General features: G+C 38.3%; 1 protein-coding gene across 1 annotated transcript; it reads left to right on the top strand.

Moving 5' to 3' along the window:
* The first annotated feature begins 2,080 nt into the window (after window positions 1–2,080).
* Window positions 2,081–20,919, top strand: LOC101165149 (trichohyalin). The gene is made up of 8 exons (XM_004071922.4): window positions 2,081–2,718; window positions 7,534–7,630; window positions 10,326–10,382; window positions 14,052–14,245; window positions 15,375–15,563; window positions 16,596–17,382; window positions 19,858–20,013; window positions 20,116–20,919. The coding sequence occupies exons 1-7, from the start codon at window positions 2,650–2,652 to the stop codon at window positions 19,995–19,997; spliced, it is 1,533 nt and encodes a 510-aa protein (XP_004071970.1). The 5' UTR covers window positions 2,081–2,649; the 3' UTR covers window positions 19,998–20,013; window positions 20,116–20,919.
* The last annotated feature ends 3,807 nt before the right edge of the window (window positions 20,920–24,726 follow it).

Genomic DNA, 24,726 nt, shown 5'->3' with positions numbered 1-24,726 from the left:
CTCAGAAATCGAGTCGTCTTACTTCCGGGTAGGCAAAGAGCTCAGGAAAATAACTAATATTTAATAAAAAAAATTGTTCTTTTGTGTGCCAAAGATAATATACTATCATTTGCATGGATATAGTTTACTCTGAAAGCAAGATATAGGCCCTTTAAAGTATATCTGAAGAGTGTTGACTCTGAATTGTCAACACACAACCCCAACACTGATATTCTAACACTTTTGAATTTGTGTGCAGGGTGTGCAGGTGAGATGCAAATGCTCATAAGACGCCCACACAAAGTACAATCTGATTGGATAGTTTCCTAATTGTAAACAGCCATGCTGCACACCAGGGGCACGTCAGGAGTGGACACCTTTCACTGGATTAGCTCTAACGTTACGTTATGATGTGCATGCATGTCACCTTCTTCCCAACCTTGCGTGTTCAGTGTTCATCACAACCCGCTCTTGCAGCATGCTTATAGGAAAAATGTGCATGAACATTTTCTCTCTACGCCTTCACCGAGCATTCTGTGACTAATATTGTGTTGGGCCCACCTGCGTGCCCCATACAGATTTGGCATTTTTCGCCAACAGACAGCCTGTATCCACCAGTAAGCGTAGTTGGGACACAAGCAAATCCTGTATTATTGTGTTCATAAATACTAATATAAAGAAGACATGTTTTCAATCTACAATGCGTTTAAAGAAAGTAATAAGGACTTTGATTTAAGAATTTAAAAGTCAGCAGTTGATGAGTCGGTTCATTTATATCCTGCTGATAATATTAACAGAAAAAACATGTTTTCTAGTAACCATGCCAGTGGATCACTGATATTTCTTATTACCTGGTGTGACATCACTGATGCTCAAAGGGCTTTTCCATATAAAAGTGAGATTTTAATTCAGTTCTTGGTGGGAAAATCCCAGCCTCCAGTTGAGAACCTGTACCTCCTATCTCAGCCTCCTCCCCCTTCTCCTTTCCTCCTTCCTTAAACCACCAGACTCACAAGCTGTGAAAGAAAAGAACAACATCCATGGTTTCAGAATGCTGACATAAATCACAACAGTTTATGAAGAGGATTAAGGTGTCAGACATGAAGGCCTTCATTTTGCTTGAATGCAAGCATTTGATCCCTAAACTTTTGTCACCAGTGTTTCCTTTGCATTGCTCTGGCATCCCAAGTCACAAACACTGGCCTTGGTCAAACGTGTGAATATGAAACGGAGTGTAAATATAGCTGTGGAGCTCACACTGCTTCCTCCACCGACTTGTTAGAGAAACAATGGCATCCTACAATTCAGCAGGCCAACACTGACCCGGAGGAAGAGAGCGCAGGAGTATGGCTGTGGTGATGCCTTTTATCTGCCACTGTAAAATATACAAAACACCTTCTTTCTCTGTTGCTTCCCAGAAAAATGCCTCAACAGTTTGAAGGGGATTGCAGGAAAACCTTTTGGCAGAAATGTTCATGACTAAAAAATAAAGAAAAGGTTTGAAAAGAGGAGTCAGTTGGCATGGCAACTAACCCAACAACCCCTACAGAAAAGGATTCAAGGACCCACTGATGAAAAATCAAGTTTGTTTTGTTTTTATAATGTTCTTTTGACTTTTATTTCATGATGGAGGACATATGTTAAGTAAATTAAGCTTAAAATTGCATACGTATTTCTTTATTGAAATACTTATGAATCAGGAACAGTTACTTCGCACCAACAGTAAAATTTAGAGGTGGATTTCTAATGAGCTACTGCTGCTCTGCAGAAACTATGACAATGAGAATGACAGTTTAAAAAAAACAGTTTGCTAAAAATTGTATAGTCATAATAAAAAGACCACTGAGGACACTTTCACAATTGAGTGGGACTCTTCTCTTCTTTCTTTTCTTACTCTTGTGCAACACAGAGACTAACAAAACTACAGAAGAAGTCGTTCCAACCTGAACAGCTGCAAATGACTCCGCTCGTTGCGCGTAAAGGTGCATTTTCCCCCATTCTTCGGACAGGGGGCGGGAGAGAGACGCAGTGTACTCTATAGAAACTCTGCTCCTCAGCCTCACCTCCTCCTTCTCCTCCTCCCCTGCGTAATCAGGCTGCTCCAGCGCTGCGGCGCACCAAGCCTCATAGCACTTTGCTGTTTGATAAGGCTACTTGGAAGAAGAGCGCAAACTACCGTTCTGACCTGCTAGAGGATCTCAGCTTACTGAGGCTGGACTTTGGGACGGTTCATGGAGAAAAGACTCTCGCTGTCTTTTTTGGATTTGTATTATTTTTTTGTGATATTATATTTTTAAACACGCTTGGAATACTTTGATCTTCATTGGATACTTCTGGTTTTGTAAAGTCTTCTGTCTTATTTATTTGTTTATCTTTCACGCTATAAAAACACAAGATCATTTATGTTTTTTTAGATTAAAACCGTTTATGATCAGGATGTCTGAAGTGGATCTTAGACTCTAGAAGTGCGCGACTTTATCTCGTTGTTGGGAGTTTTTAGCGCTTAGGGAGGTGGGAGGCCACCACCAACGTGGACAGAGAGCTCGCACGCGCGCAGTCCCGCAGCCTGAGCCGCCGCTGTCCTCCTCGCGCGCAGTGCTGAGCGGAGAACCTCACGCGCGCCTCCATAAATGCCCGGTCCGTCGAAGAGGCTCGAGGCTGGGCAGCAAGATGAGCTCGTGGGTGCATCTGCTGCTGCTCGCGCTGCTGGCCGCGTGGCTGCGTTCTGGTGTCGCCAGGGTGAGTATAGCATTCGTATGAGGTGGTGGCAAAACTTTTTAAAGTTATTATTCATGTATATATTTCTTTTGTTGGCAGGTTGGACTTAAAAGTCTAACTGACTATTAGTAAAACTTTACAACTTTTTTCTAATGACTTTTCTATAGAATCATAAATTGCACTTTTGTCTTTTTGATTTAAATGCAATTAATTGTACGGGCTTTAATTTAATTGGATAACTGCTTCTGCTTTAGGGTGAGTCATTGCAGATATAAAACACATTTTGAATGGATGGCTGGGGGTGACACATGTGCAGAGGTTGTGGACTCTGCCCTGATTGGCTCCCTCCACAGCCGGATGCTCCACGTGCTTTAAGTAATGCGTTCAGGGATGCAAGATGCAGGTCCAGGTTTTCGGCTTGGAGCATCTCCATCCCCCAGGGACCACAACTGCTGTCTCTGCTTTTAATTGGCAACAATCAGCAAATCAGATGGTCTGTATAGCGTGTGTGAATGAACACGAGGCGATGAAAGAATGATGGAGGATTGAGGTCAAACAGGAAGTGGAAAAGCTTTGGAAAAGGTCTCCAAGCTTTCTTTTAAAACAATGTTCGTTTCTGAATAAGTCTGTAGCTGATAGCTCTGTTTTGTTGTGTTTTTTTAATCGGTTTTTACTCTTTCAGAGATATCATCTGACCCTCCTTTCCTCCACAATTTACCAAGTCAGTGACTCACAGGAATAAAAGACAAGTACATTTTGGGAAGTGAAGGGTTTGAGTATGTTAAAAACAGAAGAAGGGGCTTTCTTTTATTCCTCTGAGGGAGTGTTTTCCTCCCAGTGTGCATTGTTTTCTCCCAGAGCTGACTGAAAAAACTCACAGGAACTTTCTGCGAGTGAACTCATCAGAAAAGAAAGAAAGATTTTAAATCTTAGTGAAACACCAATTAAGTTTAGCCACGATTGATTTTTTTTAGCTTTCAGTCATTCTGCTGCCTTCTTATTTGAAGAAGACATCATTTTTATGAGACCGACTTTATAAGGTGAAAGGCTTTGAGGTGCGAAAGCAAGAATTCCCCGTGTCTTCTCTTCAAACTTTGAGTTGTCGCAGCTGCATATATGCTGCATTTTTGATGTTCAGGTTTTTTTTCTATGGAGTCTGGTTCTGGTTATACTGTGAATATTTGATAATTGCGCCATAAATTGTAAATCCTGCTCAACAGCCTCCTCTCCAGATACAGGAGTGAAGAATGACAGACAACCTCCCGATGACTGACACATTGCTGTGATAGGCACGTGCTGGCACACTTTCAGGGCTGACATGTGAAACCTCCCACATGTGTGGTGGCTGCCGCTGTGCTGTCAGCGAACCAAACCCCCTTATTAAGTGCGATTAGATGCTCCTTCATGTCCCCTGGCCTCTGCAGTGCTTGTCTGTAGCTGGTTTTCTTTAGCATGTGCTGTTGTTTTTCGTGGTATGACGCCTCAGGGGCAGAGAGCTCATTTTCAGAGCAATTGAAATGTAACTGCAGCGCAGCTGGGCTCTGTGGGAGAGGTTTTTATGCAGCAATAGAAGAGTTGTTGAGTTGATTTATGTAGTTTGTTTGGTCAAACAGTTGCAGGTTCACAGTATCCATATACCGGTACTCCTTTTGTATTTTTTAAAATCCAGATTGCACCTGACAAGAGGCAGATCCTGCATCAGCAGAAAGTCATCATTGAAACAGGCTAATTTCTACGGAACAACTTATGTGCCAAAAGAGTAAAAAAGAAAAAACAACATTTAGAAACATTAAAAAACATTGTTCAATCTATTTATAAACAACAAGTTTTTTTAATATTTAATATTTTTCTTAAAAAATGTTTCTCCTCCTTTATTTTATTTTAATAAGAGGCTAAAAACTTATTCTATCTTCCCATTGAAGGACTACATTTACTGTATTTTAGTATTTAATCGCTGCACTTTTTTCATATTTCTATCTTCATTTCCAAAAAGAAAAATGTGTTTAAATCTGTCTTACTGTAGCTAAAATCATCTAAAGAAGTTCCTGCCAACATGTGTCACACGCAGCTGAGCTTCTTCTTCTGCTAACAGCCACAATGTATGCATGATGCATAAAATTATAAATACGTATTTCTATTTTTATTTTATTTTAAAAAGACATTTAAATCTGTAAAATTTAATTGTGAGAAAAATAAGGGACTTTTTACCTTATGGGTTTAATTTGTGGTCCAAAAATAGGAACTCTTAAAGCTTAAAAATAAAAGAAAAAGGACAACATAAAAAAGGACATGACAGGGAAATAATACGAAACTGTTAGAAATAACCATTAAATAAAAAAAAAAGATCTACATAAAGTTTAAAATGTTTAACAAAATCTTTAAAAAAATATTTTATTATGCCAATTCAAAATGTTTATTAGAAACTTTTGTTGAGTAAACACTGAAAGATTTCCAGAGACAACCAAAAAAAAAAAAAAAAAAAAATCTAGGAAAAGTTACATTTAAATACATTTTTATTAAAATATGCAAAAATAAATAAGGACATTTAATGGATATGTTTTTTTATAGTGTTTATATTTTTTAACAGTTATTTATTTGTGTTTTAATTTATTTATTGACACATCAGTGATTCTTTAGGTTTCATGCATTTGGAAATGAAATAACTTAAATACTCTTTTTAAATCTCAATGGCGAGATCAGAGAAGTTTTGACCATTTTCACATTTATCAAATCAAATCAAATCAAACTTTTTTCATGTAGCACTGAAGGCAATGAAGACATAACACAAAGTGTTCTGCATTAAAACAAAATAAATAATGAAAACAAGCACGAAAATTAAAAGAACAAGCTCGAAAATTGTGTCAGCATTGCAATGTACTTAGATCTGTTTGTTTGTTGACTTTTCATCTGTTTGTTTATCAGAACCAATGTGTTTAATTAATGTTTCCTGATTTGATGCAAATTGCCACAGCAGCAGGCACGAACAAAAATGCTCACCCTGTAATTAACATCGGACACAATTATCCGAGCTTGCTCCGCTGGCAGAGAGGAAATAATCATGATGGGTCCTGAGGGGCTCCAGCAGGACCGCAGAGGACATGTGTGCCTAATGCAGCAGGTATTTCCCTGCTGTGTTATTGGACTCGGAGAAAATCGGACCAACAATGAGGGAAACGGTGGAAAACAGGATGAGAGAACATGCAGGAGAACTGCTTTCTTTTGGCAGAAACCTGTTGCTGCTTCTTCTACATATAAGCCATCTATTTAAAATCCATTTAACCACTGTTAAAGGATGGATCTCTATAATATCATGCCAGTATTTGTTCATTATTTTCATTATTTACATTTGATCAATCCTTCCATGAGATGGCAATATGGGAAAACCCAATCCACGTTAAGAAGTTTCTCAACCCACGTCCGATCCTCCTCTATTCTATTATTCATCCATTATTCCTCTGTTTTCTTCCCCCTTCTGTCATCCTCTTTCGGATCACTCCTTCCCCCACTTCCTGACTCTTTCCTTGGTCATTTGACCCCTAAATGTTAGCAGATGAGAGGACACAACGCCAATAGTCATTCACCGCGCTCTGAGTGACTTTTTTGTGTCTGCCGTGGTTAATACCCCCCCCCCCCCCCCCCCTCTTTGGCCGTCTCCATCCCATCAATGACCTGTGAGGGGAGGGGGGTTAAACCCACAATCGGATCCCTGAAATCTCTGCAGAGCTGCTGCTTCGGTTTTTTGGTTTTAAGCCGGGAAAATATGTTAGCTCCATGACCGGGTTTAACTGAGCAGATTATAGACTATCATAGTTTTTAAAAGCTTATTTATTTATTTTGTTTAAAGACCCACTTCAATGAAAATTGTGTTTTTGGTGTTTTGAACATATTCTTGTGGCGTTTATCTCATGATGGAGAACATATATAAAAGAATGTAGGATTAAAACTGCATTTCAGTGTATTTCGTAATTCAAATTGGGATGAATCAGGAGCAGATAAAAATAATATCATTTGAGAAATCATTTTTTGTGGCACAGCAGATTAAATGGGCGGACCAAAGTCTCCCTGTTCTGCTTCATTCTGATGCATCCACTTGCAGACAAAGAGATCCATGTACGTCTTTGTTTTCCTCATCTGAGCTGGTATCTGGTTCAAAACTGTACGGCTGGATAGCTCCGAAATCGCCCTTTTTGTTGCACTACTAATGTTAGGTTGGGGTTGTAAGGAGCTGTAAGCTTGTGGGAGAGAGTATAAAAAAAACAAAAAACTGAATCCCTTTATTAAAAAACAGCCAACATGAACAAGTCTTACACTTCATTTTCTGATCCTTGTGAAGGAAACTAAATGATGATGACTTAAACATCTAAAAACAATCACACAGTTTTGAGCTTTAATAATGAATTTTAACATTTTCATTACAAAATTATAAAGCTAAATAAGTTCAGAAGTGGACTACAGCAACTATACAGTGCAGATGTAAGATGAATTCTTCATCTAACTGGTTGGTTTTCATCAGATAAAAATAAAAGTGCATGTTTCCTGTTTAAATCTGACTGTTAGAACATGCAGAGCGGTTCTGTCTTGCTGATTCGTTTTGGATTTAATTGCTTTGATGAAGGATCTAATGGATAAGGCTGAAAAAGTTCAGCTCCTCTGAGGTTAGGTGGCTTCGTGCTCGTGTGCAATCTGATATTTGGATTTCTAACATAAGGGATGCCTTTGTGTTGGTGCAGAAATGACAATTTCGCTGCAGAAGTGCTGCGGCATGACTCCATCTTTTGTTTGGGTTGTGTGTCTCACTTGGCCTCTGGTTTCTGTTGTCGTCTGTGTGGGTTTCAGGGGGACGCTTTGCCTGCAGCTCTGGTGGAGCTGGTTAGAAACAGCCCCATCTCCTCCATAGAAGACCTTCAGCTGCTGCTTCTCACTGACACCGTAGGTAAAGAAACAGAACCTTCTTGGATTCCTTCAAACTTTTTTCTACAGAATCAACACAATTTACTTCTAATGTTTTTATAAAGGATTAATATAAATGTATTTTTGTGTAGAATTTATAAAAATGATTAATCTGCTGTCTTGGTTTTGTAACTTTATTTGGGTCCGTTTTCCTTTACACTTAGGATGCTTTCACACTGAGCTGTTTGGTCCAGACCATTTTTCTCTCAAAATCCGTTCATTATCGGGTGTGAGAACTTATCTGACTTCTTAAGTAAACAGTGTGACTCTCCTGAAAACAATTCTCTTGCAAGTGAATCCTGGTGCGGTTTAGCAACATTATAAAGGCAGAAGGAAGTGAGGAAGCCCTGCCTTTTATGAATTTAAAATAACAGCCAGTTCAAGACAACAAAGAGCAAATCATAAAATTGTTGGAAAATGTTGTGTGGGTAAATTTTACCAGAGGAAATATCAATAAGATAGTCTTAGGGTTAGTGGTCAGAGCTTGTTTATGCCTTTAATACCAGAGATGTTATTGGCGATGCAAATAAAACACAATCTTGGAACCAATGTAGATCTTTGACTCGTTGATGCAATTTCTGAAATTTCTGAATCAGAATCCATTAACATTAAATTAATTGTGTAAACGGTCAAAGATTTACAGAAAGTCAAAGAACGTCAACAGCGGAGCCAAAGCTCTGAGCTTAAAGGGTTAAGGCAAAAAAGGCAGAATATTTGAATAGACTTTTATATTAGCCCTTTAACACCGGACTTGTCACCGGCCACACCTAAATACCAGATGCTTTTTGGCATACCTTAAGTTTTTGACCGTTTATGAAATCAACATGAGTCAGCTGATTTTGAAGCAAAGAAAATCAGAATCTGCCGATTACATTGATTATGTAACCACCTTACAGTTTTTCTCAATCGCTTTAGTACAATTCTCAGATCAGAATGAAATTCCCAAAGCTATTTGTTCAATCTTCACATCATGATGTCACTTGTGCACATCATATAAGCAGTTTCTCACTTCTTTGAACAAGTTGCAATTGCTTTGGTACATCCATGCAAATGATTATGTACAATTCTCTGCTCTTTGCTACATTATCAATTGTTTAGGTCATGTTGATCAAAATGTATTATATAGTTCACTGTGCAATAGGCTTACTCCTCAAAACACCTAGTCATTAGTTCATCGTATAAGTCATTAACTGCAAAATGGTTGACCAAGTTGTCATAATGTGACAAACATATTTCGCTGCATTGCAAGAGAGGATATTCGCTGTGATGTGGATGAGAATTTGTGACCTAACATACAGGAACGACAAGAGGTGTAGGAAGACCACACCAATTCCTACTGCACTGCCTGTACTGTTGTACAGAATATTGTCCTATCTTTTTTCCCTTTGTGTTACTATTTGCAGTGGGTTTTTTCTATGTTGGTATGACATGGTCTGTCAACAAATTACAATCTGAACAATAAAAGTGTAAATGTGAATCTTGTCCAGTCTCTTGCAATCAAACAAAAAAGGTGTAACTTACATTTTACAATAATTGTCATCAAAAGTTTAGCCATAGTTTACATCAGAACCTCCCTCTAAAGTACACAGTTATATTGACAACATGACTAATTAATTTGACTGTCTCGTTCGTAGACAATGACACAAGGACTTGACATTCTGATGGCACTGACATGTTCAATGACATAAAGACTTAGTTTTCAGAGATGAACTAAAGATTTTGAGCAAGTTACAGGCTTTTGCAAGAAATCCATAGTGTTTTGCTGTTTGTACAAATTGTTTTGAGAAATGCACACACATATTTGCAAACTTCAATTCTGATCTGAGAATTGTACTAAAGCGACTGAGAAAAACTGTAAATACTGTAAAATGTTGCGTAGCAGTGCAAGGTTGTTTTTTCTCTAGTTACGTTAATTGCGTAAACGGTTGAAGAGTTGGAGTAGTTCAGAGAATGTAAACAGTATAGCTAAAGCTCCAGTGTTTATGGGTTAACAAAAAAAAAAAAACATTGTGGGAACTCTGCCCAATCAAACTGAAACCAATATGTATGAAAGTGCTTTCACTCTCTTTGGTTCACTTTATTCTGCAGGATGGTTTGTCAATGTTTACACTGCAGTGAGCAGTACCAGAGTTCACTTCAGAGCACATTTACTCGTAGATCAACACCTGTTTTGATGAACTTTCACGCCTCCTGCAAAAAAACAAATTGTGGTGCAGACAAAACTGTCCAGTGTTCTCCTACAGACTGAATGAGAGGAACCTTTGCAGATTCTGTGAAACACAATTGTGCTTACAGAAAGACAAATCCTGTTTTACAATATATACAAAGTTTGTCTTTACATACAGAGAGTGACAGAACACCAAATGAAATTTCCTTCGGGATAACTAAAGTCTATCTATCTATCTATCTATCTATCTATCTATCTATCTATCTATCTATCTATCTATCTATCTATCTATCTATCTATCTATCTATCTATCTATCTATCTATCTATCTATCTATCTATCTATCTATCTATCTATCTATCTATCTATCTATCTATCTATCTATCTATCTATCTATCTATCTATCTATCTATCTATCTATCTATCTATCTATCTATCTATCAATCTATCTAACAGCAGCTGTTGGCCTAATTTTCAATGAAGTACTGTTTTTTTCTGTTGTTTTGTCTCAGATGAGCAGGATGAGTCTGCTGCAGCCAATGGAGGTCACAGACTGCCACGGAGCCTGGGTAAGCTGAGCCTGCTTGGTTTTTGGTTCTTGTATCTGACTCTCCGTGCCACCCTTTGAAAAATGTAGTCTTTTAAAGTGTACTACAAGCAGGGTTGAAAGTAAGCTGGTAACAGCTGTTTGGCTGGTTTTTGCTGCTTTAACACACATACAAAAGCAGCATTACTAAAGCGGTGAATCAGGCAGCACTTTATCTCATCATTTTAGTGTCTGTGTGGTTTTTAGCATCTTATCATCTCTATGTAATGCGATTCACGTCCCTCTCTCCCCTTCACATAATCTGCCCACTCTCCTACTTCCCTAAACAAACGCATTGAGCACGCACATCTTACAGGGTACGTTTGATTTCTTGTCTGGGGATGCTCAATTCATTCACAGTCAAAAAGGCATTCTATGCAAGTTGGAGGTTGGTCAGAAAAACCATAAATGATTCCTACAGTTTTCTGAACACTATTGTGATTGATTGTTAAGGATAAAACCTAATTCAATGGTAGAAGTGAATAGTGAAATGCCTATTCGCATTTCACTATTCCTGGTTTTATGTATTCACAGATTTTTTTTCAGTCACGTGACTCCTCTGGTTCATCACAAAAACTCTGTTCAAGACGCTTGAATGAGACTTTTGCGTCCAAAGGAGGTGCTGTGTGGAGGAGCAGAGATGAGGAGCACGCTGGCCCGTCGGCTTCCTTGATGGCTGCTAAGGAATATTTCACAGCTATTTCTACCGGTTCCTGAATTGTTACCAATCAAAGTTTGTGCCCCTGCATGGAGAAATAGCATCAGCTGACTCCAGAAAATCCTGAAATGCTGAGGAAGATAATTGCAGAGATTAATAAGGAATGATGAATAAATGATGGATGAAAAGGTTGTTATGCCAAGATATGTTTCCCCTGTCAGAATTTGTTTCCCCTCTGGACTGACGCGCCGTGGCCAATGTTCAAATCGCACTGCAGAACTTTTTGCACTTAAGTGATGAAGGAGAAAGCACGGGCTCTAAGAGACAGACTGACACTCCTAATCTGCGTTATAAATTATACGACGGTACAGTCTATTGCTCTGAATTAAAGAAAAAAACTCTTTATGTCTGCAAAGAGTTTCCAGTTATCTTAATTTAGTTTTGTCTTAATCCAGCTTTGGTGGTGTAAATAAAAGCTCTTTTTGAGCAATATTCCAATGCTCTTTAGTAAAATTTTTAACAAAGCATCAGAAATGTTTCAGAAGGGTTTTTGATGAGTAAGGATTAGTGACGGACAGTCTTGGGGTTGGCTTCTCTGTATTCGTGTATCCGGCGTATTTGTGGGTGTCTGGTCCCTAAACCCAGCAAATACGAAGGAATACGTTATTCTCAATTGAATTAATAAGCATAAGGGATGTAATGATTCATTTTAACAACATTCAATTCACATCATAATCTGTGATTGCTGATATGATTCATATTCAATATTGGTCCATTTAAAAAAAAAAAAAAACTTGTTCTGTTCATTTTGGTTCATTTTGAACGATCTGATTGGATCCATTTCACTAACCTTAAAATCGATCCAGGACATATTTAGCCAAAAATTTAACCAGTTTGACTCAGACATTTTCCAGATTTCTTACAAGTGAATCTAGTGTAAATTAAATATGTGTACAAACAAACAAGTAAACAAGAATTTATTGCAACATTTTAGTTTTATTAAGTTCAGCCCACTGTTGCTTTTCCATATATTTGGAACGGAACAAACGGAACATCATTAGAACGTTGCACTACATTTCCAGTGTACAAGATTTTGCTATGGCTACTTTACAAGAGAAGAGAAAAACTGAGAGAAAACAAATAATCAATTTAAATTTGACTCTTGACTATTTTTGTTTTTGATAACTTGTAGTTAGCTAAAGCACTTGCTTGCCTTGTACGAACAGAATAACTTATTGTGCTTCACCAGTCTACAGTAGATATTACAGTTTTTCTCAGTCGCTTTAGAACAATTCTCAGATCAGAATGAAATTCCCAAAGCTATTTGTTCAATCTTCACATCATGATGTCACTTGTGCACATCATATAAGCAGTTTCTCACTTCTTTGAACAAGTTGCAATTGCTTTTGTACATCCATGCAAATGATTATGTACAATTCTCTGCTCTTTGCTACATTATCAATTGTTTAGGTCATGTTGATCAAAATGTATCATATAGTTCACTGTGCAATAGGCTTACTCCTCAAAACACCTAGTCATTAGTTCATCGTATAAGTCATTAACTGCAAAATGGTTGACCAAGTTGTCATAATGTGACAAACATATTTCGCTGCATTGCAAGAGAGGATATTCGCTGTGATGTGGATGAGAATTTGTGACCTAACATACAGGAACGACAAGAGGTGTAGGAAGACCACACCAATTCTTACTGCACTGCCTGTACTGTTGTACAGAATATTGTCCTATCTTTTTTTTCCTTTGTGTCACTGTTTGCAGTGGTTTTTTTCTATGTTGGTATGACATGGTCTGTCAACAAAATACAATATCTACAGTTTTTCTCAGTCGCTTTAGTACAATTCTCAGATCAGAATGAAATTCCCAAAATTATTTGTTCAATCTTCACATCATGATGTCACCTCACCTCCAGGTCTTGAAGATTGAGTACATCAACAAAAGGCCCACCTACGCCAAATTTTGGTATGACATGGTCTGTCAACAAATTACAATCTGAACAATAAAAGTGTAAATGTGAATCTTGTCCAGTCTCTTGCAATCAAACAAAAAAGGTGTAACTTACATTTTACAATAATTGTCATCAAAAGTTTAGCCATAATTTACATCAGAACCTCCCTCTAAAGTACACAGTTATATTGACAACATGACTAAGTAATTTGACTGTCTTGTTCGTAGACAATGACACAAGGACTTGACATTCTGATGGCACTGACATGTTCAATGACATAAAGACTTAGTTTTCAGAGATGAACTAAAGATTTTGAGCAAGTTACAGGCTTTTGCAAGAAATCCATAGTGGTTTGCTGTTTGTACAAATTGTTTTGAGAAATGCACACACATATTTGCAAACTTCAATTCTGATCTGAGAATTGTACTAAAGCGACTGAGAAAAACTGTAAATACTCTGTAATGAAAAATCTCCTAAATTTCTCAAATCATTTTAGATTGTTATCAGTTTCCTTCACACAGATGCTTCTGATTTTTAAGACAATTTTCTAACTGTATGTGGTGGAGATGTGATAGTAAATAGTAAAAAAACAAAAGAAGAAGAAGACCCTGCCTGCTTTTACAGTCTGAACACCACAGACTCAAAGAACATTTATGTAACCGCACAATGGAGTCTATGGAGACTCGAATGTTATCTTCTAATGTGGTTTTCATTCCTTTCTGGTCAGAGTTCAATCTAAGCCATACCATCCCAAAATAAGCTTCTGTGATAAATTGTGGTATTATTTGAGAGAAAACAAACCAAGAAAGAAGGGACTTTAGAGCCACATCTAAATGAAAGTGTGAAAGCGGTTTAAAACTGCTTGCTATTCATGTCCCTGGATTTTTTGCTAGATCTGTTCAGCTACTTGTAAGAATCCCAACAACAGTTACAAAGGCAGCAGATTGGAGCTATTAAAAAGTGCCAAATTGGCTTTTACAAATAACAGTTAGCTAAGTCTAACATGGATGGTGTTTTGTTTGGTCCCTCAGACGCTCAGCCAGCTCAGCAGGCCCTGTGCAAAGTTCGCACTGAGGTGGTGGAGGTCACCCGGGCGATGCTGGACCGCAGCAACGCTAATTTCCTTCTATGGCCGCCATGTGTGGAGGTGCAGCGCTGCTCTGGATGCTGCAACACCAAGAGCTTGCAGTGTGTCCCTGTCGTCACACACACTAGATACCTCCAGGTAAATATTAACTCACCAAGTGTTTTTTTTTTAATTTCTCTGCTTTTTTGCTCTTTCTTCTTGCGTTTTGGATCCTGATAGATGTTTGATATGATGGTCATGGGCAAGATCAGAGGCAGAACACGTGCTTAAGTTGTGCAAGAAATCAATAAAAACAAAACTGTGGTACAACAAACAAAAGAAAATATACAAGTTTAAATTATTGCACGGTTAGCGCTCTTGCAGCAAAAAGGCCCCCGGTTCAAGTCCCGGCTGGGGACCTTTCTATGTGAAGTTAGCATGTTCTTCCCGTGCATGTGTGGGTTTTCTCCGGGGACTCTGGCTTCCTCCCACTGTCCAAAAACATGCTTCATAGGTCAATTCGTTACTCTAAATCAGGGGTGTCAAACTCATTTCCACCGAGGGCCACATCAGTATAGCGGCTGTCCTCAAAGGGCCGGATATAACTTATACATGTAACTAAATGTAATGAAACATACATATAACTACTCCTCAATGTTAAACAACTAATTTATTTATTTATTATAACTTTCGAAAGTGACAATTACAGTTGCATAGAAAACATATGTTTGCTTGTTATTCTAGCAGAAAATCCTTTCAATTAGATTCTGCCAGGTTAGGTTGTATGGACAGTGTTTGTGTCATAATGTATAGTTGCCCAATCCGATATTTCAAGGCAGATTCTCCCTAGATATGAATAAATACACACCAATTTTTAATATTCATTTTAAGAAATCAAAAACTTTTATGCTCTCGGGGGCCACATAAAATGACATGGAGGGCCACATTTGGCCCCCGGGCCTTGAGTTTGACATATGTGCTTTAAATTGTCCCTAGATGAGAATGTGAGAGTGGATGGGTGAGTGATTTGTTGCCCTGTGACAGACTGGCGACCTGTCCAGGATGTCCGCCTGCCTTCGCCCACGAGTGACGATAGATTTGTGGAGATAAATGAACGATTGAATTTATTCTTTGACTATGTCAAAAAAACACTATCCCCAAAAAAAATATTTCCTTCTGACTTCTCAAAGCTCTGCCTGTGTCTGACATTTTGCGCCAGTTTGTGTCCGATCATAGAATTATACGTACAAATGAAATACAGCCTTTTGACTTCCCTCCTCATCTCCAGGTCTTGAAGATTGAGTACATCAACAAAAGGCCCACCTACGCCAAAGCGGTGGTGTCAGTCGTGGACCATGTGGAATGCAGATGTCAGCTAGCTCCACGCCTCCCAGCATCCAAGAAAAAATCCTCTCGCAGGCAGCACAGCCACCTCCATCGAAACCAGACATTCAGCCAATCACCTGTGCAGGAACAGGTACAAGTGCTGTCAGGCACCCTGAAGTATTCATGGCCGGGAGGTCCCTTTTGGCTTGAATCTGATGCAAAATTTGTTTTTTTAGGTCAAACAGGTTAAAGCTTGCATCAGTCCTGGGCTGCAAGGATCATATTTTTTTTATTGTCATGTTGTCTTACTGCATGTTTGAGTAAAAACGTTGCCCCTGCCACATAGTCAAAAACTCACCACAATTTGCATGGTAGCGATGCGTTGATCACAAACGAATTGTCACTTGCCATTTACTCTTTACTGGGAGCCTTTTTTTTTCTGTCTTTCACCCTTTTTTCCTTTTTCTTTCTTCAAGTGGCTTGGGATTAGACAATATGCGTTTGTGCGGAGCCATTGTCACTAAAATAAAATTTGGACTGAACAACCCTTCCCTTAGTGCCAACCTTTACCATCATTAAAAATATTGTTTTTATTGATTTGCCCTTTTAGATGTGTGTTTTGTGTTCTGGTTGCAGTTTTTTGTTGTTTTTCTTTCAACTTGTTCAAAAGGAGAAAAGCTTAAAAAGTATGTAGTTAAAAGTTGAATTGTAAATATTTGCTTTTTGTTTTTATCATTTATTTTGTTGGAATACATAAAACCATATACACATTATACACTGAATAAAAATATTTTTTTTACATTAGTTATTAATTTTGTGCTTAGTTTTATATCGTTGTCGATAAAACATCGAATAACGCAACAAATCAACTTAAGGAGCTGTTTGGGAGTCGAAAGAGCCTCTAAGAGGAGCCGGAATTCCAATCTCTATGGCACGAACCTAGAACTCGGTGAAAATGAACTTTTGGGGTAGTGAAAGACCCCTTCACCCCTTTATTGAAACTTATTTTGGATTATTGTAAAGTTATAGCCAAAAATGTAGCCAATCTTTTTAATATTTATTGTAAAGTATAGGTATGCATCAGAATATTAGTTTAAAAAAACACAACATTCTCAGTGAACATAAAAATAAGTGAAAGAGAATACATTTTTTTTTACTAAAAGTGCTTTTGTTTGCCACAAAGGTGAAGCTGCACCCAAAAGATGAGCTGCATCAGTTGGAGGAGCTGAAGCAGAACCAGAGGGGCCATCTGGAGGACCTGTTGGAGCAGCACTGGAGCTCCAGAGGAGACACCTTCAGGCAGCCGGGGGAAGGCTACAGCCTTGCCAAGGAGGACACATCCCGTTCTGGGGATGCTGTGTTCTTTGCTCCACACTGGGTTCATAACTCCACCAGGCTTCTTGGAGCTGAAGAGCAAACAGAGAAACAGGAGGATGCCGAGAGGAAGGATGAGAAAGTCTCAGAGGACAATAAAACTTTCTCCACAGGAGACAATGTTGGTCTGGAGGCTACAAGAGAGCTGGAAGACTATGTGAATGGGCTGGAAAAGACGAAAGGGAAAGACAATACAGAAAGCACACACATACAAACACACATCCAGCAAACAAAAGATGACAAATCCATGTTTTTGAAGAGTCACACAAGAGGACTTTATCAGCAGGTTACTGAAAACCCTCGAGAGGATGCCCTGATTGAGAGACTCGGAAGCAGATTCCAACCCACTAAAGAACCAAATCCAGAACCTAGAAGGAGAGAAAACGAGACTCCCGAGGTGGAGAGGATTTTACAGATGGAGGAGGAAAAATTAGAGGCTGAGAGAAAGGAGCTTCTTCTTCTTCACAAGAGGTTGGACCAAGAGAAGGAGGTTCTGCGACAGCAGCAAAACAGAAGAGAGGAGGAGGAGCGGCTGAGAGAGGAAGAGGCAGAAGACGGCCAACACCATTCTGTGCAAACAGTTACACAGAAACCAGGTAGGGATTTTTTTGGTATAGTCGATTCATACATTGGTTATTTTCTTCAGCATTTATGATCTATTTACTACAGTAAAGTGTCTCATGACATGTTCAATAACGGTCCAGAATGTGACAGTTTAAACCAGTGAAACCATGTAGAGACTAACAGATGTAAAAACTCTTTCCTCTTGCTTGTTGTCAAATTAAGCCTTTTTAAGTCATCTTAAAATACTGAGATACATTCCCTGTTAGTCTTTTTGAGGTTCTTATAAATGAGTTTAGTCTTGTTTTTTTTCTTTGTTTTTTTACATAACCAAGATGTGTCTAATTTTATTAGGATTTTATCAGGCACCATTTATTTTAGTCTTTCTGAGACATATGCAACTCAGGTTCTCTATTTGGTCTCTGATATATTATTTTATATTATTATCATGGATTTTGTATTTATTTTTTTCAAAGTAAATAGCTAATACTTCTCTTTTTTTGGCCTTAATTGACTTGAGTTGTGTGTTGGTTCTTCAGTAGTTCTTCCTGTGCTATATTAAAAAATATATTAGATTACTGTATCATAGTAGTCATTAATACACAGTTTTACCTTTTTACACTAAATACTATAATTACTGCAGTAAATTTATCGCTACAGAGTTTATGTTCTTTTTCTGCAGATTTAGTGGTGAAAATTTATTAGGCTTTTACTACTTCTCACTGCCTTTCAGATATTTCTTTTTTCTTCTTATATATTTTTTTCTTGCATTACTCTTTGCATTACAATTCTGAGAGACTAACATTGTCAAATAATGGATTACTTTAAAAGTAATCTGTCATTTTTAAAATTTGAAAGTAACCTATTTTTGAAACCTACAGCTATAAAAAAGAACCCAAAGGAACTCTTTGTCCTTTCAATTCAGGACAAGTTAGTTTATTTTTAAAATAATTCACAATCAAGGTTGACTCAAGGTGCCACACAAAAAGAGGCAATAAATCAAGTGACGTACACTAAACTAATTCCAAACGGTTGGTTTCATTTTAATTCAGTCTTAGTCCAAATCATTTTGGTAAAGCCAGATTGTTTTAATTCGGTTTTAACGCGGTTTGACAAACTTTTTGACTCGTGGGCCACAAAGGGTTTTAAAATGTGACAGAAGGGCCAGACAAGGAGCAGATGGGTGGAATGTTTTGGCAATCCAAGAGAGAAAGAAAAAGCATGGAATCTGGACAAAACATGCTTTAACTTGGATGGAAATTGATGTATATATTTTGAAACAAAACATTTTGGAAGTTTAAGTTTTAAAATTGAGGCTTTTCTTCTAATTTTACTGCCAATCGCACCAATTGGTTGATGTCCCTCAGGGTATAATTCAAACTTAGAGTAGTGCTGCATTCAAGTGGTGTTGGAATGATCGGAAAAATGACTGTCCAACTCTGAAAACACACATGAACTTCAGAAAAACAACAAATCTTCCATTAAATACATTATATATGTGACTATATATTTATATTTGTAGTGCACTATGTGGAGACACCAGACCTACAGAGAAAATAAATCATTAATAAGAATTATTAATATAATTTATTCCAGTTTGGCGGGGATTCATTAGTTAGTCCAAGCCAGTGTTAGAAGAATGGTCTGGATAAAAGACACACAAAAGATTTGGGTTGTGCTCCTAGAGCAAGCAGTTCTTCCATAAGAACCAGACTCCAGATCGATCGAGCATCTGTTTGGAGACAAAAAAAAAAAAAAAAAAAAAACACGGCAATGTGTGGTGCAATAAAAAAGGCAGCAGGGAGAAGCCAGGAATAGGAGAACAGATAATCACCAGAACACATGATGTAGGACAAAATAGGTACTTCTGTGATTGGAACAGTGACATATGACACTGAAATTTGTGTATGAGTGTTTGTCTGAAAACAACCCCTCCAGCACTAGCAGAACTAAAGATGTGACTATATGTCAGTAGGATACTTCTTGGGGCACATATGTGTGCAATGGTACCAACTAGATTGCTAGAAATTAGGCAAACATTGAGTTGCTGTAGCTCTAACATCAGGAAATCAGAGGAAAATGTATCCAACTGTCCTGGTAATATATGTGTATACTTATGTAGCACTTATGATGAAATTAAACTGAAAATACATTCAAATTCAACTTTATTGGTGGCAAATTTATTTGGTGGCAAATTGTGTATACCTATATAGTGCTTTACAACCTTCTTAGAAGGCCCAGGGTGCTTTTCACCGAGTCCCATTCCCTGATGCGCACACACACACACACAGACTGATGATGGATCTGCTGCCAAACACTGGCACCAACCTATAACCACCAGGAGCAATGTGGGGTTCCCACTTTGCTGTCTTGCCCAGGGATGTTTAAACACATGAGTGTCAAAGGCAGGAATCAAACCTGTGATCTCCTGATCAGAAGTCAATAACTCTCCCTCTGCACCACAGCGGTCCCTGCAGACTTCAGTGTTACATTCTGCTCTGTTGTTACAGAGATATTAACCACCACCACTCGGAAACCATCGGCTCCAACAGTGCCCAGACTTCTGCTTCGCCCAAACCACATAAAGAAAAGGATGAAGAAGAACCGCAAACGGATCAGCAAGGCAGCTATGAGAGCGATGCTCATGTAGAACTGAAAGGATCTGGGTGAGCTGATCTCAAAACTTTGAAATGAAAAGAAAAATGTTCACGATTAAAAGGAAAATGATAAAAACCGAGTGGCTAAGATGTTTTTCCTTTTTTCTTCAGGGAGAAACAGCAATCAAGGGGATTTTGAGGATGGTCCCTTTTGTTCACATATTTATTCATTCGTCGTTTAACCAGCTCTTCCTGTGAGATCTCCCCAGTAACACTACTAATGACTGATGCCGAACCTGTAACTATTCCTGGATGGAGTTCAGAAGAGTGAGTGAAAAAAAAGGATAGAAACAAGGGATTTTCTCAGGACAATACTTGCCATGACGACAGATGGAAGGATAAAGCACCAAAGGAGACTAAAAGACTGAATAATTGCATGAGAAGAAGCCCAGCTGTACAACTGTGGAAAATAGTGCAATTTCAGAACCCTTGTTTAGATATCAGCAGAAAGAAGCTGCACTTAAATGTTAATGTGTTCATGTCGAGTCGGAAATTGAAAGTTTATCATCTTAAACTGAAATAAAACTAAATTTGGAAGGGAAAAAGGATCAAACTGAGACATAGATGTTGGTTTGTAATTGGATAACCATCAAGATAACCAAAAAACTAACAACAGAAATGCTATGTGTGATATCAGTCATTAGCATATTAATGAGATGGTCTGTCTTTAACCAAATGCTTTGTTGTATGTAACACTGGAACAAAAAATGTGGTGAGGGGAGTCAAAAACATCATTTTGCATCAAAATCAGTCAGACTGTGTGCTTCTATCCTTATTTATTTATCTTTACTGTCAAAGTGGGAATAATGTTCCAAACAAATACTGCAGGAGCAGTGTTGCTCTGATAAAAGCTACAACTCTGCTCTGTCCTGGTTGTTTTTACAGAAATAAATATGCAAAATTCTTCATGTCCCTTCAACTTAGATGAACATTTGTGGCAAAAAAAAGACATGTGCCGTTTTTGGCTTCTACACCTCTGATATACACTATATTACCAAAAATATTTGATCACCTGCCTTAGCTCACCCTGCCATCACATTCCTAAACCATTGATTTAAATATGATGTTGATCCACCTTTTGCAGTTATTACAGCTTTAACTCTTTAGGGAAGGCTGTCCACAAGGTTGAGGAGTGTGTTTATAGGAATTTTTGACCAAAAGCCCATTGGTGAGGTCACACATTGATGTTAGTCACGAAGGCCTGGCTCTCAGTCTCTGCTTGAATTCATTCCAAAGGTGTTCTATCAGGTTCAGGTCAGGAGTCTGTGCTGACCTGTCAAGTTTATCCACACCAGACTCTGTCATCCACGTCTTTATAGACCTTGCTTTGTGCACTAATGCACAGTCATGTTGTAAGAGGAAGGGGCCCGCGCCAAACTGTTCCCACAAGGTTGGGAACATGGAATTGTTTTAAATGTTTTGTTATCCTGACGGATTCAGAGTTCCTTTCACTTGGAGTCCGAGTCCTGATAAACAACCCCCATACCATAATTCCGCTTCCACCAAATTTCATACTCGGCACAATGCAGTCCAAAATGTACTGTTCTCCTGGCAACCTTCAAACCCAGACTCATCCATCAGACTGCCGGATGGAAAAGCAGGATTCATCATTCCAAAGAGGGCGTCTCCGCTCCTCTAGAGTCCAGTGGCGGCGTGCTCTACACCACTGCATCCAACGCTTTTTGTTGCAGTTAGTAAGGTGTGGCTTGGATGCAGCTGCTTAGACATAGAAACCCATTCCCTGAAGCTCTCTGCTTACTGTACTTATGCTAATCTGAAGGTCACATGAAGTTTGGAGCTCTGTAGGAATTCACTGTGCAGAAAGTCATCGATCTCTTTGCACCATGCGCTTCCCTCTCCATCAGTTTACATGGCCTACCTCTTTGTGGCCGAGTTGCTGTTGTTTCCAAACTCTTCCATTTTGTTATGATAGAGCTAACAGTTGACTGTGGAATATTTAGGAGTGAGGAAATTTCACTACTGGATTTGTTGCACAGGTGGCATCCTAGGCAGTTCCACGCTGGAATTTACTGAGCTCCTGAGAGCGGCCCATTCTTTCACAAATGTTCGTGAAAACAGTCTGCATGCCTGATTGTTTTATTTTATACACCTGTGGCCAGGCCAAGTGATTAGAACACCTGATTCTGATTATTTTGATGAGTGAGCGAATACATTTGGTAATAGAGTGTATATCCCAATAGGAAATGCCTTTTTTTCTAATTGTTGTCTCTTTGTTTTCTGTTTTTCTTTCAGTGCAAACTGTCCTTAATCTAATTTGTTCACTCTCTACAAAAACGTTAACTCTGGTAATTTACAGCAGGGCTGCCCAGTCCGGGTCCTTGTCATTATCCATCCACTCTTGCTTCACTTGTTATTAACATAGATCAGTTTTGTTGGGTCACTCGGGACCTGGAATCATTTATTGTTGGGTGAAATGGCCAGAAATTAAGTTATCCAACTTTTTTCACACCCAATTCGATTCTCAATTCTACTAGATTTTTCTCTCTCCCTCCCTTTAGTTTCTGTTACGGCAATTACAGATGATGTAACATATTTAACAAAAACATACAATTTTTTACATCTCAGTGGGAAGTTGGCCTGAACACAAAGGGCAACTACATAAGCTTTGTAAAACTGTGCGGCAGGTGTTTTGTGAACTGCTGCTAGCTTCATACAGAAAAAAACACTTCTGCTTCTCAACAAAAGTGCCTCTAAAACAACTTCATTGTACTCCCATTTTTGGTAGCAACTGCCCTCAAATAGATTTTTTGGGCCGCTACAAGTCTAAAGTCACAAAACTGAAGCAGTTCCATTGAACTGAAAACGTTTTTAAGTCTGCACGTAGCAAGAAATGGGCGAGCCGAGCTTACTCCGAACAACAAAAGCCTTAGAAAGCAGAGTCCTGGGCTGGGATTATAAAAAATCCTGTTTTTTTTTAAATAAAGCAACAAATTTCAGTTTATAGATACAATCAGTTTATCACATAGCCCTGAAATCATTCGATTCCAGGGAATCAGCAGTCAGTTGAGCAGGAAAGGCTGGAGAACAAGAAGGGTGGTCTGGCTCCACGACCCGGTTCTGGCAGCTCTGGTTTAAGCCCTGGTCCCACCAAATGCTGAATCAGAATAGACGCAAATTTATGCTTCTCTTACCTTAGAACAAGAAAAAAAAAATCTAGTCACAATTTCTAATTCAAAAATCTTTTTATTCTCTTCACTGAGTCCCAAAGGTTTAGTAGCTTCCATGAAGACAAAAAAGTCCTTGGTGGAGCACTGTGTCCACTCTGCATTCTCATTTAGTGGAGTCCTAACCCAATAAAACAAAAATCAACAACACACATCATGTATTTCTGTCCTGTGTGTTTTCAAATGAAAAAGACAATCTACTGCTTTGAGTACAGAAATCTATGAACCCTTTAAGTTATTTAAAAACAAGGCTTGTATGTTAAGGCTTGTATGTTACAAAGTTTACTCCGTTTTTTTCTAGTTTGGTTAAAAGGGAACGTCTGTCATAACTTTGCAACATGATGCTATTTCCATATAAGAAGCTAATGTGCCCAATTGTTATTTTTGTGTATTTTTATTGTTTTATTGAACTAAATGGTCCAACACTTGCACAAGATTTAACCAGGCACTAGTTTGCTTTTTTAATTTGAGTTCAGGCTGCTGGTTAAATAAGTGTCGCAAAGCTTTGGCTTAAGTTAAAGGTAATGCAAAATTATTAAGTTAAGTAAAAATGGAAGTACATTGAAAAACGGAATCACAGAAGACAAATTTTCAAATGGGTATAACCAAAATGCTATATTATCTGTAATGTAAAAAAAAAAAATCTGAAAATTAAAATCTGCCCTCAACCCTTGACACCTATTGATGCAAATATGCACTACAGCTCCCAATAAAAGAAAGTGTTTTTTTTTATTAATTCCCTTGTTAGTTATTAAATTGAAGATCCAGGCCATAATTCATAAAACAGGATAAAGGTGAACCCATAAGGCCACGCTCTGTTGTTTATGATTCATTTTTAGGTTTTAATGGGACAAAAAATGACTACAGGAATCTACTCTTACAGGAAATTTACTGACTCATATGGATAAGAAGATTATGTTAGGGTTAATGGCCGACGAAGTGTGCGTTTATTACTTTTTAACGCACGCCGCGGAAGCCTGAACCGTCCAACGCGAACTTTATACCATGGTCACTTACAAAAGCAATACATATTAACCAGGTTTTAGTCCTTTGATTTGAATATTTCATACACAGGTCAATTAGATAATAAAAAAAATGATTCTGCGATAATAATAAAAAAGCACAAAAACACAAATAACAAATAAAACTGAGTTTTTTTAACCCCAAAACAAGCCATGGTGATATCAGTGTAACAGATCGGAAATGTGCTTTGTCTTTGATATACCCCACATAATTTTCATTTTAAGGTAAAATGTGTCTGGGTTAAAGCAAGAATAACAAAGATGAGTGTGTTCCAAGCCCCTTCCTTTAGTTACAGCAGTGGATGTAAACCCCAAAATACTACATGTTATGATTACTCAAAGAACCTTGTTGGGGTCACAGGGTTGTTGGAGCCAACCCAGCTACTGTTGGGTGAAAGCAGGGCACACCCAGTACAGGTCACCAGTCTGTTATAGTCAAAAGGTTAATTGAAAATTTTAAATGGCCTCAAAGTGTGAATGTGTACAGTGTGGCAAAAAGGTATTTAGTCAGCCAC

This window comes from Oryzias latipes, chromosome 8 (assembly GCF_002234675.1).
Source record: "Oryzias latipes chromosome 8, ASM223467v1".
Lineage (NCBI taxonomy): Eukaryota > Metazoa > Chordata > Actinopteri > Beloniformes > Adrianichthyidae > Oryzias > Oryzias latipes.
The sequence above is the reverse complement of the archived record's forward strand: the minus strand, read 5'-3'. Positions and strand labels throughout refer to the sequence as shown.

What these genes read in the sequence shown, in the direction of transcription:
- LOC101165149 (XM_004071922.4), top strand. Translation starts at nt 2,650, where the DNA reads ATGAGCTCGTGGGTGCATCTGCTGCTGCTCGCGCTGCTGGCCGCGTGG. An exon ending in GCTTCTCACTGACACCGTAG is followed by an intron (nt 7,631 to 10,325) that starts GTAAAGAAACAG and finishes GTTTTGTCTCAG; the next exon opens with ATGAGCAGGATGAGTCTGCT. An exon ending in CAGACTGCCACGGAGCCTGG is followed by an intron (nt 10,383 to 14,051) that starts GTAAGCTGAGCC and finishes TTGGTCCCTCAG; the next exon opens with ACGCTCAGCCAGCTCAGCAG.